The following is a 15,826-nucleotide window of genomic DNA, read 5'->3' on the forward strand; positions in this document are numbered from 1 at the left end:
TCTGGAATCCTCAACATAAGAAGGAGATGGAATGGTTCCAGAGGAGGCCACAGAGATGATCCGAAGGTTGGAGCGCCTCTGCTCTGTGGACAGGCTGAGAGTTGGGGTTGTTCAGCCTGGAGAAGAGAAGGCTCCAAGGAGACCTTAGAGCAGCTTCCAGTACTGAAAGGGGCTCCAGGAGAGCTGGGGAGGGGCTCTGGATCAGGGAGTACAGGGATAGGATGAGAGGGAATGGCTTTAAATTGGAAGGGGCAAGATTTAGATTAGACATTAGGAAGAAATTCTTCATGCTGAGTGTCATGATGCCCTGGCCCGGGTTGCCCAGAGCAGTGGTGGCTGCCCCATCCCTGGAGGGGTTCTGGGTTGTCACCCCATGCCAGTGCTTTGAGCATCCTGCATCCTCCACAGCTTCTCTCTGCCAACAACAGCCCTCAGTCCTGTCTGCCGTGACTCCACGTGGGGTTCAAATGTTGGTTATAGAACAAATAAACGCTGGGGTGGATGTTTTGGAAGGGAAGTCCCCTCTGGCCAAAGCTGTTCTGGGATTTTATGAGACAGAAGCTCATCTTAAGGTTCAGCTGAGCGTAGGGTGCATGCTCCATCGCCCGTCAACTCAACCAGTGGTGAGGTCACTAAGATCTCCTCCATCGCCATCGAAATAAGTAGCTGAGACTCGAAGGGACACAGCAAAGCCTTCTCTTTTCACACTTGATCTGTCTGCCAGGCAGCAGGGACCAATTCTCCCCCCTTGCATCTAGGAAATGGTAAATTGCCGGGGAGATAAGGAGGGGAAGGAGCTGTCGGGGCACGGAGCATGACTCACTCTCACTGCCTTTCCTCCGTCTCCTCGCGGCACAACAGCTACATTTAACCAAGAGAAGAGAAAAAGAAGTAAAAATAAAAACCTCAACCTGGCAGCAGTAACGCCCTCCACATTTGTCATTTGGTTTCCGATCACACGTTTTACCAGAAGAGAGCCAGGATGACTCAGATGAAATCTAGGAACCAGTCGGGCTTTAGCGTGGTTTTATTGCCCCAAGGCTCTGATCTGCTGTACCAGAGGATTTGAAGCCCTGGATTCCACCCTTGCTTCTCCCCAGACATGTGCCTGGGTGCAGCTGGGTACTTCCCATCGTTTCACAACCTTCCGAGGATGTCCAAACCCTCTGTATAAGCTAAATGGGTTCCATCCTGGAAACGTGTGTGGAGGCCTTTTACCTTGACTCAGCTATTAAGCTGTAAGGTGAAGTGAGGTCTTTTTACCTTGATTCAACTCCTAAGTTGTAACATGAAGTTGGTCTGTGTGACGACGAGCACAGAACGAAGGACACGCTTGGGCTGATAGCGCCAACACAGGGTACCTTTTATCAAACAATATAAGCAATAGCAAGGAAATAAGTAACCAAAGCAGAATGCTTGCCAGACAAACAGAGTATTCAAAGCTAACGAGACATAGCAACTACTGAACTAATCAAATAGTCGCTAAAAGACATGAAAAGCCTGTGAACAGCGGTGGTATCCAATTATGCTCTGCATTGAATGATAACACACACTACAAATACGTGCGTCAAACTACAATAAAATGGCATGTGTTATCATATTGGCGTTGTGCCGTCTGTCCTCGCACGATTAAGAGACCCCCAAACCCCGACAATTATGGAGAGACCCTGATGGACATGTAAAAAGATGCTCATGAGACTCAGAGAACAACTCCTGCTTTGGATCCAGACCAAGCTGTATCCAAAGGGTTGGGTGGCATTTGTCAGGAGCTACAAATACTGGGATCTGATCATGCGTATAAAAAGGGGTTAGTAAAAGGCGTCTAAGTATCTCGGCACTCCTGAGTCTTAGCCAGCAGGACAAGGGAAGGGGTTTTATCCCTCTTTTCCACTCCTGCGAAACCCCACCTGGAGTCCTGTGTCCAGTTCGGGAATCCTCAACATGAGGATATGAAACTGTTAGAAAGGGTCCAGAGGAGGCTACAAAGATGATCCGAGGGCTGGAGCACCTCTGCTGTGAGGACAGGCTGAGAGAGTTGGGGTTGTTCACCCTGGAGAAGAGAAGGCTGCGGGGAGACCTTAGAGCAGCTTTCAGTTCTGAAAGGGGCTCTGGGGAAGCTGGGGAGGGGCTTTTAACAAGGGTGTGGAGTGATGGGGTGAAGGGGAATGGCTTTAAATTGGAAGGGGGGAGATTTAGAGTAGACATTAGGAAGAAGTTTTTCAGGATGATGGTCGTGAGGCCCTGGCCCAGGGTGCCCAGAGCAGTGGTGGCTGCCCCATCCCTGGAGGTGTTCAAGGCCAGGTTGGATGGGGCTTGGAGCCCCTGATCCAGTGGGAGGTGTCCTGCCCATGGCAGGAGGTGGAACTGGATGATCTTTCAGGTCCCTTCCAACTCAAACCATTCTGTGATTCTTTGATCCTACGATTCTCTTGGAAAAGATGACGACAAGCTTCCTCCAGAGCCACCCTGGACTTTACAGCGATCTGAGCTCAGCAGCTGTGGGAGTTGGTTGTGATTCTTCTCCCATTTATGGGGTAGAAGGGCATTTCCCAGCTTATTTCCTTGGGTGAGCACCGAGTGAATGCACAAAACACCGGGTGTGCTTGGGCAGAGGTTGCACACACAGGAGCTGATGCCGGCAGTTCCACCAACAGCATTTGCGATAGCGGAATGCTTAAGTTTGGGTAATTTAGATATGTGTCAGGACATGTGATGACACAGCCCAATTTCCAGCCATGGTGAAGTCCTTTCCCTCTGAAACACTAACCCTCTGAAGCAGAAGCACTAATGCTTGGCTCTTGTCTTTTTTTTTATCTCAGGATATTGTATTACTTGATCCTTATTAATAATACCCCATCTTCTCACAGAATCATAGAATCATGGATTTGGGTTGGCTCCACACCCTCACAGAAAAACATTTCTTCCTCAGATCTCATCTCAATCTCCCCTCTTTCAACTCAAGAAAAGAAAACCAGCTTAAGTCAGGAAAACTCAACATATTTGAATGTTCGGGGTGGATCCGGGCAAAGGACACCCTGCGTTTGGACATGGTTTCCACCCTCAAACAACTTCTGGCTATGAAAAGCACCTCAGCTTCTTCATAAAGAACATAACTGTGTTGGTCATGGAGTGATTCAGCTCGGTGGTCCCCGGTGGCTAGTCCAAGAAGAAGACAATAGCAGGGAGAACCGCTTTTGAGAAGGTCACGTCTCATGCAGTAGAGCTCTTTGACGGAGAACAGCAGACCTGGCTGCTTCTCTCTCCTTCTCGCTGATGCACTGTCATATAAATGCAACAGTAATTCATTTACTTAAAGGCAAAACACGAACACCTACTCAGGCTGCGAAAAGAGCCACTTGATGCTGGATGCAACCAGAGAAGAACGGTGGAGGAAATTTGCAGGAACGGTTTCAAGCTGCATGTTGCCAGGGAACACTCCAGTCTACAAATCACATTATTGACCTCGGGGTAATAACAGTGAGAAGCAACCAAGGGCAGCGATGCAGGGACACGGCTGCAATTCCCATCTGTAATTCCCGTCTGCTCAGTGAATCAAAAGCCAGCCTTGGTTTAGGAATGGGCTGGAGCAGCCTGGGATCACCCTGCGTGATGTCAGGTAGCTCCTGTCTGGAGTGCAGGTCCATGGGAGCTGGGAGACGTGTGTTACATGGCATAAATAGGAATTTGCCTCCTACAGCCTGCCCAGGACGTTCCTCTGAAGTTGTCTAACTTGGAGAGCAAAGGCTGGAGGAGCCCAGTGGTGTGAGATCCTGTGTCCTTGCTCCATGAAGGCATGAAAGGAAAGCGGAGGCAGGGCAAAACCGCTGCCTTCATTTCCAGTTTCAGCTCTAAAATGTGAGACGTCACCAGGGAAGTTAAAATACAGATTGTTTCTGCAAGAAGAACCCTCAGACCCTAGGGATGTTCTGTTCATACAGGGCAACAAATCCACCCCATAAGAATCGTATTTTAGGAGCCTGTAATCAATTTTGCTTGTTATCCTGGGTAATGGAATTAAACTGCTCGTGATTCACTCGTTAAACTGATGCACTGTGATTCCAGGGGCTGATAAAGCCTAAGCTGTGTTTGCAGGGCATGGGAAGGGTGTCACTGGGCTGCGACATTGCCATCCATCGCTGCTATTATTTGAGGATCACGTTCAGGTCACGTTCTGGCTTGAAGTTAATAGCAGGATCGATCTGTGTTGCTCTTTCCCTGCTTGAGCTGTTAATGACACACTGTGCAGAGGCAGTTGGGTTGAAAAGGTGGAATTTATCATCTCTAACTTCACACCCTGAGCCCAGTTCCGAATGCTCCTGCTTTATAATCAACAGAGGAAAACCAGGTGTCGTGTGTGTGTGATTTATCTCCTCCTTTTAGCAGCTATCAGTGCAGAGATTGCCCCTGAAATACCTTTTAGATGGCTTCATTTGACCTCGTGAGGACCACCCTCACGCTGCTATCACACTTGGGTACCAAATATTTGCAATTAAGTTATCAGATGTTGTGCTGCAAAGAGACCTTTTAATCCGACCGCTACCTCCCCTGAAAACAACAACAACAAACCCTAGAACTCCTGCTGCGAAAGCCAGAAATCCACTTTACACCATTTACTTCAAACCAGCTGCTGCTCCGTGCTATCTACCACACGCACTCGGCATCCTCGCCAGAGGCTGTTGTCTCTGGGAATTAGAGCACAGGTAAAGGAAAGTCTCCAAATCCGAAATAACACAAGTTGACATGGATTCATGACATGCAGAGGGCTGAGAGATTTCTGTGTAAGTATTTAACATTACAGGCCATTAAAAAAAAATAAGAGTAGGGTATGGAGATCTTGTTGGAGCCAAATGGCAACATCGGTGACCCATCGGTTGCCAGCCCACGAATCAGAGCCCGTGAGCGAGGGACAGGCAGTGGCAAGAGCTCAGGAAAAAATGAAATCATAGACTCATGGAATGGTTTTCGTTGGAAGGGACCTTAAAGCCTATCCAGTTCCAACCCCCTGCCATGGGCAGGGACACCTTCCACTGGATCAGGTTGCTCCAAGCCCCATCCAACCTGGCCTTGAACCCCTCCAGGGATGGGGCAGCCACCACTGCTCTGGGCAACCTGGGCCAGGGCCTCCCCACCCTCACAGGAAAATATTTCTTCCTAAGATCTCATCTCAATCTCCCCTCTTTCACCTTAAAACTGTCCCCCTCATCCTATCCCTGCACTCCCTGATCAAGAGCCCCTCCCCAGCTTTCCTGGAGCCCCTTTCAGTGCTGAAAGCTGCTCTAAGGTCTCCCCAGAGCCTTCTCTTCTCCAGGCTGAACAACCCCAACTCTCTCAGCCTGTCCCCCTATGGGAGGTGCTCCAGCCCTTGGATTCTATTTGCGGTCCTTTGTGCCCCAGGAAGAGTACTTTCCTCCCCCAATGTACCTGTTAGACTCCTCCTGAGCTCAAGCCTGATAGAGCAAGATGATGCTCTAAGGTGAATGAGGCTTTTTGCTTTGTTTTTATTGGCTGGGTTCTGTTGCGGCATTGTTATCTTTAATGGCAAAATGATATCATTGAGCAAATACAGGAAAAACCAAAGAAAATCTTCTTTCGGAGGTGAGCAGATATTTTATGTATTTATAATACCAATGTTCTTTCTCTGAATAAATGCTGAGCTTCCAGTGGATCCAGTGCTCCCTCTGAAGTCCAAGAGATCAGCAAAGCTCCAGCACACCTCATAGGTAATTCATAGGTGTTTTCGTAAGACAAAGGGCTTGGAATGCTCTGTCAGCTGCAGAAGGAGAGAGGTGGGTGCTTACTCCTTTGGGTTATGCTCTCCATGAAAAGCTGTTAAGAATCTACCCATCATTTTGGCACTATTTTGTGGGGTTTAGTATCTGCATCCTTCCAACAAAGAGCATCTGTGGGTGAGATATGGAGCAAGAGAAGCAACAGAGGTAACAAAACTGCCAACAACAAAATGCCATACGCACAAATATTCAGCAAGATCCTCTTGCAGACTGCTGTCTGTTTTCATAAGCTACTTTTTTAACCTGACTTTCTTCTTCATGGATAAGAAAGGGATTATTTTTAAGGTCAAATAACACAATTAAAGAGAAGAGGATGACAGACTCACACACGGAGCATGTGGAGAAGTTGATTTGCGTTAACTGTTTTCACTTGGAAATCCATTCCACATTTTCTACTCATTTTTGGTTTGGCATTTCATTTCCACCTGAACTGAAAGTTGTACATAGGGCTGTCCTGCCGATGCTTTTCCTGGATGAGCACGCCCCGCTCCTGGCTGGCTCAGTGCAGCTCCCTGGAAGGCTCCAGGTGCCAGAGGGATATTTGCAGTTCTGCCTGGAGCTGTGTAATAGAACAAACCCCATATTTGATGAAAGAAACATAAGAGCAGCCTAGCTGGGAGATGATCTTCCCAGCATAAAAGCAGCCAGGTACTCCCTTCCATGATCTCGATAGCCCCTGTTGGCTGGTTATTTTATTGCTGTGGACCACAGCAACTGTTTCATAATTAAAAATCGCTGCTGCAATCACCATCACAGCCAGGCAGCTCTGACACCAGGTTTCAATCTGCTCTTCCAAACAGTTTGGCTACCTCTCACCAGCCATGGGGATAGCAGTGAGATCCAGACTGTGACCCCAAGGCTGAGGACATTGGGTCTGCTGAAACCCACAACCATTATACAGCAAAAATTAAACGAGGAGAAAAGCAAATAGGAAGCAAGGACTTGCAGGGTAGAGCCTGATGGCCCCAAGGATTTCCATGAAAACAGCCAATAAATCCAGGAGCCTCCCTTTAAGACAGACCTTTGCCATGTTTATTCAGAAGAGCAACATGATTGCAATGTCCAGCTCTCAGAAAACTCTTGGGGAAGTTTGTTTTGGATGCTTCCTCCCTCTTACAGGAGCCAAAAGGACTTTGGATGCTTTGTGGGAGCAGCTATTTGCAGCAGCAGATACCCACCCACCCAGCACTGCTGCAAAACAGACAGTGCACTCGCAGCCAGTGTCCTGGGCTGCATCCAAAGCAGTGGGACCAGCAGGGAGAGGGAGGGGGTTCTGCCCCTCTGCTCTGCTCTGGTGAGAGCCCACCTGGACTCCTGCGTTCACTTCTGGAGTTCTCAGCACAGGAAGGACATGGATCTGTTATAGTGAGTCCAGAGGAGGCCACGGAGATGATCCGAGGGCTGGAGCACCTCTGCTATGACGACAGGCTGAGAGAGTCAGGCTTGTTCATCCTGGAGAAGAGAAGGCTCCAAGGAGACTTGGAAACACACTCTCCCTCTGGAGAAGGGAAATTTGCCTGCCTTAGGGCTTGCAGGGAGAAGTCTGTTTGCTTTAATTATAAAAATTGCAGAGACCCCTACCTTAAAGCAAAGAAACATCCACACTTTATTTAAAAAACAAACAATACATAAAACAAAACAGAGATTTTCAAGTTCTGAGCACTTTCTGGGCCCTGCTGAGGCCCAGACCAGGTAAGTATATCTGCATAGTCGGGAATGGTTCATTTTTTGCACACTTGACCTTCCTAATTCTGCTTCTGTCCTGGTTTTCTCTCCTTGCCCCTATCAGGCTGCTCTCGGCCACTGCCACAGCCACAGATGTTGAAAACACAGCTGAACATCAGCACCACATGAAGCTCCTTCCCTTCACTCCCTTTCCTTGAAGTGCCTTTCCCTTATACGTGTTTGCAGCAGGAATGGTATGAAGCCAGTATTTTGCCTCTCCAAAACCACAGGACAGCTTTTGGACGGAGTTTATCCTCCTCAAAATGACAAATCTCCATTCAGCATCAAACATTACAAGTATTGAGGCAAGCAGCTACACAAAGTGGTGTGGAATAGTGCTTCGAGGAAACAGGCCCATCGGTATTAGTTTCGCTATCAAGCTTCATGCTAAAGATCATGACAGCAGATACAACATTTCCCTCAAGAACTGATAATAAAATACTTTCTAGAAGACTATTTGGAGCAAGGCACTCTTTTTGCTGGTACTCTTTGAGCACAGCAGCAAGGTTCTCAATACAGAACTACCTGGTGCTTCCAAAAAGCAGGTGCCGCGAAGATCCCACCTTGCTCAGCTTTGCTTGAATGCAAAGGCTGACAATCTCACATTTGTCGATTGATCTGAAGGCTTTGTTTTTTTCGATAAATTTGACTCTTCCGATTTCTGCTCCTGATTCTTTTCTGTTTCATCTTCATCAGCTGTTGGACGCTTCCGCTTTTTATCTTCTGATAAATCATTAACTGCTCCTCCTTTTGCTTTCTCAGTCCACACCTTTGAAGAAAGCACATCATTAAACAGAAAACTACCAATTAAGCCACAGAACTCACCATTTTATTTATTTTCTGCACTTCATTTCACTGATTCTACAGAGGCGCTGAAATAATTTCCATTAAGAACTAATAAGGACCAAGTTAGGAACAATTTCCTTGCTTTCTGTTTCTCTAACAACATTCTTCTCCAAATCTACACTTCATTTGAGCCTGTATATGAAATTGAAGCTCATAATTGTCTTTCTGGACAAATAAGTAACCCAAACAGCCCTAGAACAAATCTAAGTCCCAATGAATTATGGCTGCCTATGTCACTTTTAACTCCTTCCCATCTCTTTTGTTATTCCCGATTTGATTTCATTCCTCTCATTTCACAAAAAGCTGCTTTCTGCTTGTAATTATTATTCAGGCATTTAGTATTTTCATAAAGTATATGTCATAGAATTATAGAATGGTTTGGGTGGGAAGGGACCTCAAAGTCCATCCAGTTCCACCCCCTGCCATGGCCAGGGACACCTCCCATGGGATCAGGTTGCTCCAAGCCCCATCCAACCTGGCCTTGAGCACTTATAATGGCCCAGTTCAAAACGGAAAATGGGAGAACAGTGGTATTTAAAAAATCAAAACCTAAAGGTAACCACAAGATTCAGTGGGAGAGAAAAAATTCTCAAAAAACTCCAGAATTAGAGAATGTTTTCTTACCATTCTTTCTTCTGACGACAGCCCTCTAAATCGACTCATTCCTTCTTTTATTACTTCTGCTTCATCCAGATCAGGATTATCTGCCAAAATGTTTGCTCTGTTCTCCTCTAGCCACATCTGGAATCCTGTCTTTGGCCTAAAACAAGCACACAAAAATTGTCTGTTTAAGCAGGTTATAGGAAAACCATATCCCCCAAAACAACATTTCTAAAAAACACCTTTGTGTGGACTTTTTTGTTCTTGAAAAAAGAGACACGCATAAAGTCAGCAGTTTGCTTTCTCCTCTTCCTGCTTGCTTAAAGAACGTGCTGACAAGGCAAGGCTAAGTCAAGCACTTTTATTAAACCTGTGATATATATGATTAACATTCCCGTTTTGGAATGACAAAGCGTAATGGTTCTCTTTCTTTCTGACAGGGTTCCGTCAACCTAAAAATAAAGCCCATCTATTAGTGTGTTTCAGCTAATCCTTTTCACAGTTCTCCTTGCCACTTGTTTTAAAACATTATCTGTAAAGGTTAAAGAAAAGGATGCTATTGCAAATGAATAATAATTACCTTGATCTTCCTCAGTTAAATGAAGCCCAAATGAAATGTTTAAACTTTAAGTGTTCCCTATACTTGGAACTGGCAAAGCAGCTTGGTTTCATGTATCATTATCAGATGCATAAGAAGTATCAGGGCAAAAGCTGTTGCTCAGAGCCCCAAAATTACATTTTGCATTGTTCATTTGTTGTTTACTCACACATAAAAGGCTCAGGAATCTGGTTTAGTAATGGACAAGTATGCTTGGACTCAAAAGATCTGAAAGGTCTTTTCCAACCTAACAAAGTGATTCTGTGCATTTGTCCAGGGTTGATGTGAAACTCCTACTTTGCGTAACACTGTCACGCACACTGGGAAAGAATTAATGAATGGAATGTTCTCTCTGTCCTTTCACAGTGATTGTAACACGGTGATTTGGAAGTTCAACCAATGCTTCATACAGGTTTGTTTGATAATATGCACAGCACAGTTTTGGTCTCCTCCAGGGCAGGGAGGTGGCCAGGTTCTGGAGATGTGTCCCAAGTACGTAACATTGCCAGTAGCCCTACTGTAGTCATAGGATCATAGAGTGGTTTGGGTTGGAAGGGACCTTCAAGATCATCCAGTTCCAATCCCCTACCATGGGCAGGGACACCTCCCACTGGATCAGGCTGCCCAAGGCCCATCCAACCTGGCCTGGAACACCTCCAGGGATGGGGCAGCCACAACTTCCCTGATCAATGTGGCCCAGTGCCTCACCACTTTCATCGTGAAGAAATTCTTCCTTAAGTCTAGTCTAAATCTGCCCCTCTCCAGTTTATACCCCTTCCCCCTTGTCCTGCCTCTACAAGCCTTTGTGAGCAGCCCCTCTCCAGCTTTCCTGGAGACCCTTCAGGTACTGGAAGGTCTCTATAAGATCTCCTTGGAGCCTTCTCTTCTCCAGGCTGAACAACCCCAACTGTCTCAGCCTGTCCTCAGAGCAGAGGTGCTCCAGCCCTGAGATCATCTCTGTGGCCTCCTCTGGACCTGTTCCAACAGTTCCACATCCTTCTTATGTTGAGGATTCCAGAACTGGACAAAGGACTCCAGATAAGATCTCCCAAGAGAGGAGCAGAGAGGCAGAATCCCCTCCCTCGCCCTGCTGGCCACGCTGCTTTGGATGCAGCCCAGGGTACGGTTGGCTTTCAACCACTTGAAAGGAGGTTGTAGCAAGGCGGCTGTTACTCTCTTCTCCCAAGTAAGAAGTGGTAGGACAGGAGGAAATGGCCTCGAGTCGCACCAGGGCAGGTTCAGATTGGAAATTAGAAGAAGTTCTTACTGAAATAGCAGTGAAGCACTGGAACAGGCTGCCCAGGGAAGAGGTGGATTCTCCAACCCAGCAGATGTGGCACTTTGGGACATGGTTTAGTAGGCATGGTGGTGTTGGGCTGATGGTTGTACTTGATCTGAGAGGTCTCTTCCGACCTTAATGATTCTATAATTCCATAACACAAGCAGCAACTTAATGAATGTCTAAAGTAAGTTCACAAATGTGACAACTTGTGAGCTAAGGCTTCAATCTTGCTATTACACTACTATAGCCACTTCAAATGTCTCCAGGAACAAACCAGTTTCGGGGCTTGCTATTCTATCAGAGTTGGAACATGGCACTGAGATGTATGTCTGCTCACCTTTTGTTTTCAGTGTTCTCCTGTGTGGTGACTTTGACTTCATGGGACTCATTTCCTGCTTTTTCTTCTCCTGTTTTTTCACTAGAGTTAGGTGTCCGAGCCTGGAAGAAGGAGGCTGCTGAAGCCTATAGAAATTGAGGTTAAAAACAAAAGCCAAGAAAGGTAAGAACACCTCACACTCAGGCAACGTGTACCATGTAGCCTAACAAAACTCAAGCCTTTACTAAAGACATAATAACCACAATACAGCATCCAATCCATCCAATTTCAGCAGAGCAGATGTTTAGCTAACACTATTTAAAATAAAGCACAATATTCAGTGCAGAATGCAATTTCTGAATTTTTTTTTTACTTTTTTTTTGTGTTTTTATCGTTTCTACAGTGTGAGCTTAAGTGAACTTTGCCTTCTAAGACACTTTACTCAATCTACAGGTTTCATACTTGACAAAAGCTGATAAAATTCAATTTTCTCTGCTCACTGAAACAAGTTTAAAAGGCTACAAACATTACCTGCTTGGACTTAGGTTTTGGAATCAGAGGCTTTATAACTGGAGGGTTCTGCTTGTTTACACCTCGACTGCTGGACAAAGTATTTTTCTTTGAATATTTGGTCATAGTGTCTAGAACATTTGCCGAGGGTACGAGTGGGTCCTTTTTGTTGGATGACACCTAGCAAAACAAATAAACAGACATGTTATTTATTTTCTGTCATATCTTGGAGGGAGAGAGGAGGGGAATATCTCTCATAGTTACGTTGTAAACTTCAGATATAATAATCTATTGTTATTTTCACCACAATCAAAACAGATGCAAAATTCTTACCTTAAAGGGATTCACTCGTCCTTGGCCACTTGATGCAATTACAACTATTCAATAAGAAAGAAAAAAGAACGTAAAAATGTGTACATGTATAGACACACACACACGTACACATATAAATCCATGAAGCACTGCACACATTTTAGGTGAGTAATGAAACAACGTTAGCCTCATTTCCAAAGAATAAGGCTCTCACATTTTGTGTTTCAGCCTCTTCAATTTTCAACTAACAGAGGACAACTATATCAAAGGTATCAACTACTCCACACCAAAGGAGTTCCCACCAGGTGTGAAAGTGGTCGGATAAAGAGAAAAGCACTTTAATAACTGCATGAAGGTTACACTATACGGACTCAACTATTATTAGTCATCAGAAAGGCCGCACAGGACCAACAACTTACAATACCAATCCACAGGAAGAAACAGTACTTCCTCCACTCCCAAATCCGTTTCCACTCCTATTATTCTTGCTGGAGGGTTGGCAGGAGGGAAGAAGCAGCAAGAGGTCGCGTTCTGCCCCTGCCTGCTCCGACTCGTAGTTCTGCAGCAGGGTTACTAACTCTGCCTTGTAAATGCAACCAATAATTGTGCCTGTGATCAGTAAAACAAATCAACTGATCACTGTTCTCTTTTTTCCCCTGTCTCAAAGAATGTTTTCATGACGTAGCCGGGCAGCCAACTGATTCAACATTTGGCACAGCCGAGGCAACCAGCACAGTGTTAGGGAATATCATCAGGTAATGAAGACAGCAACAGGAATAGGGAACCTCTTAAAAACGTCAGAACAACACTCAGCGCAAGTTGCCACTAGACAACACTGTTAGGCACTAAATTTTAGTTTAATGTTTAGTTTAATGGGAGAATGGAGGATGAAAGGGAGCAGATATTGTGAAGCATGACAGACTTAACCTGGAATAAATGGAGATTTACTTACCAGACTTTGGAGTAGTCACCTCTGTGGAAGTGACACCTTTGGAGAAAGGATTTGGCCCTTCAGAACAAAGGAAGAGGTACATATTTAAGTGCAAAATGTAATAGCATAACTTGGTAAGAAATGACAACCAGACAAGTGAGTTAGAGCAATCTATATGTTAAGGCATGACTTTTCATTTTCAAGTTGTATGTGCACTTCTCCAAAAATATCTGTTATATCTACCCTAGATTTAACTTAGAGTTATCATAGAACAGTTTGAACGCCAAGGGAACTTAAAGCCCATCCAGTTCCACACCCTGTCATGAGCAGGGACACCTCCCACTGGATCAGGTTGCTCCAAGCCCCATCCAACTCAGCCTTGAACACCTCCAGGGATGGGGCAGCCACCACTGCTCTGGGCAACCTGGGCCAGGGCCTCCCCACCCTCACAGGAAAACATTTCTTCCTAAGATTTCATCTCCATCAAAATTTTATACTTATTCCTTAACCCTTGAGCTTACTCCTTAAAGTGTGCCTGACAAACTACTTGTCTATTCATTCAACTCCTGCAAGATGTGAGCTGAAACCAAAGTAACAGTTTCACAAATGTTACCCATTCCATTAGAAATAGCATCAAGACAAGAGGAAAACTCCCCATGGGTCCCTCAAACGGTTACTGAGTACAACACAGGAGCAAGATTCAACAGAGCAGATGACACACACAAAATGTGTTCCTCCGCAGTGACTGCAGGCACAGATCAGAATACGGACCTGCTCGCTCAGGTAGGAACTCCCACTCACATCCCACAGGGAATTCAAGGTAATGGCAAGGTCAGAGGCATGAGTTACTGCACATTCACTCCGTTACTCCTGTGCATTTTTTCACATGTCAACACCCAAATAAGACAGATCAGGAACTACCAGACCTGTTCTGATGAGGCTGCAGGACACCCTAGTCTCTGCTACAGCTGCAGTTTCAAAACTCAATGGGATTATTTTCTATTTAAATTTTCTATTTAAATAATAGAAAATAATAATAATAATCCCTAAAAATAATGGGATTATTTTATATTTATATAAATGGTTTCTAAACCAAACCTCTTGTACCTCACTTGTGGTGCCCGTGACAGGCGGTGTGCCCGTCTTTCCTAATTATTATAGAATCATAGAATCGTTTGGGTTGGAAGGGACTTTAAAGATCACTTAGTTCCAACCCCACTGCCATGGGCAGGGACATCTCCCACTGGACCAGGTTGCTCCAAGTCCCATCCAACCTGGCCTTGAACACCCCCAGGGAGGGGGCAGCCACAACTTCCTTGGGCAACTCATTCCAGGGCCTCCCCACTCTCATGGTGAAGAAATTCTTCCCAATGTCTAGTCTAAACCTGCCCCTCTCCAGTTTATACCCGTTGCCCCTCGTTCTGTCCCCACAAGCCTTTGTGAACAGCCCCTCTCCAACTTTCTTGTAGCCCTTTTCAGGTACTGGAAGGTCGCTATAAGGTCCCCCCGCAGCCTTCTCTTCTCCAGGCTGAACAACCCCAACTCTCTCAGCCTGTCCTCATAGCGGAGGTGCTCCAGCCCTCAGACCATCTTTGTAGCCTCCTGGACCCGTTCCAAGAATTCCATATTCTTCTTATGTTGAAGATTCCAGAACTTGCCAAGGGTACACTCAATCTTTATGTCAAAGAACGAAACACAACAAGAGACAGAAAACCTTATTGTTTCCACAGTCCTAGAGGCTACTGAGGTATCCAAACTGCGAATCATCTGGGAATTATCCAGAATTCCTTCTTGAGTCTGTGAAAGACACACCTAGATAACTTCCAGCCTATTCAGAAAATATATTTTTCTTACTTTGTTTATGGACTTCTGGCGTTTCTTCTGCTTCCTCATAGGCATCAGCTTCCTCAGTGTCTTCCATTTCTTGGTCCTGCTGAACATTCCTGACCGGCAGCCGACTCCACTCCGTGGCAGAGTTGCTGTAACTAAATGAAAGGAATTCAGCAGAAAGGAAGTGGTTACATACTCAGAAGGAAAATTGGAACAAAGGAAGTTTAACTTACCTCGTTTAGGAAATAACAACAATAACATTTGGCATTTGTTCGCCCTATATGTCTGATTTAATTGTGGTGATTACTAAAAATAAAACAAAGATTCATGAACCGCTTTGGACTACCCCAAAACAGCAAGTGCTGTCACTGGAAGTGGCACTTAAGTACACAAGTTACGGAACTGCCTGAAATTCACACTTGGCTAAAAGCACATGCATTGGCCTTCAAACCACCCAGGAAGAAGCACCCCAAGACAAACAGCAACCTTTTGCCACCTCCAGAGTGCGTGACTATACCTGCCAGAACACTCTGTCACAAATACAAATGCAAACATAAAACACCTCCCACAATCTCCATGAAGGTGTAATATCATAAATAATACCAGATTATGGTTCTATGTGCATGAATAAATTACACAGGTAGTAACACAGATTCATATTTTCAGTCTGAAGCTTGGGAAGTGAGTTTTAATGTTTAATTTCATTATTCTCTAAATCATAGAATCACAGAATGATTTGAGTTGGAAGGAACCTGAAAGATCATCTAATTCCAACCCCCTGCCACGGGCAGGGACACCTCCCAAGGTATCAGGCTGCCCAAGCCCCATCCAACCTGGCCTTGAACACCTTCAGGGATGGGGCAGCCACAACTGCTCTGGGCAACCTGGGCCAGGGCCTCACAACCCTCATTGTGAAGAATTTCCTCCTAATGTCTAGTTTAAATCTTCTCCCTTCCAATTTAAAGCCATTCCCCCTCATCCTATCTCTCCACACCCTCGTAAAAAGTCCCTTCCCAGCTTTCCTGGAGGCCCTTAAGGTACTGGAAGGTCACTATAAAGTCTCTTCAGAGCTTTCTCTTCTCCAGGC

General features: G+C 45.5%; 1 protein-coding gene across 4 annotated transcripts in view; it reads right to left on the bottom strand.

The window, feature by feature from the left end:
• Positions 1-5,512: 5,512 nt before the first annotated feature.
• Positions 5,513-15,826, bottom strand: part of WDHD1 (WD repeat and HMG-box DNA binding protein 1) — a 41,374-nt gene continuing 31,060 nt past the window's right edge. For 2 of the 4 annotated variants that reach the window (XM_054066814.1, XM_054066817.1), the window contains exons 20-26: positions 14,764-14,894; positions 12,931-12,987; positions 12,000-12,043; positions 11,688-11,846; positions 11,178-11,302; positions 8,985-9,120; positions 7,377-8,283 (exon numbers count right to left, since the gene is read on the bottom strand). In XM_054066814.1, coding sequence (XP_053922789.1) covers positions 8,083-8,283; positions 8,985-9,120; positions 11,178-11,302; positions 11,688-11,846; positions 12,000-12,043; positions 12,931-12,987; positions 14,764-14,894 — 853 coding nt within the window. In that variant the 3' untranslated portion in view covers positions 7,377-8,082. Of the gene's footprint in view, positions 7,288-7,376; positions 8,284-8,984; positions 9,121-11,177; positions 11,303-11,687; positions 11,847-11,999; positions 12,044-12,930; positions 12,988-14,763; positions 14,895-15,826 lie in introns of those variants that run through there. The other 2 variants (XM_054066818.1, XM_054066816.1) reach the window with 2 other exon arrangements.

Source organism: Cuculus canorus, chromosome 5 (assembly GCF_017976375.1).
Source record: "Cuculus canorus isolate bCucCan1 chromosome 5, bCucCan1.pri, whole genome shotgun sequence".
NCBI lineage: Eukaryota > Metazoa > Chordata > Aves > Cuculiformes > Cuculidae > Cuculus > Cuculus canorus.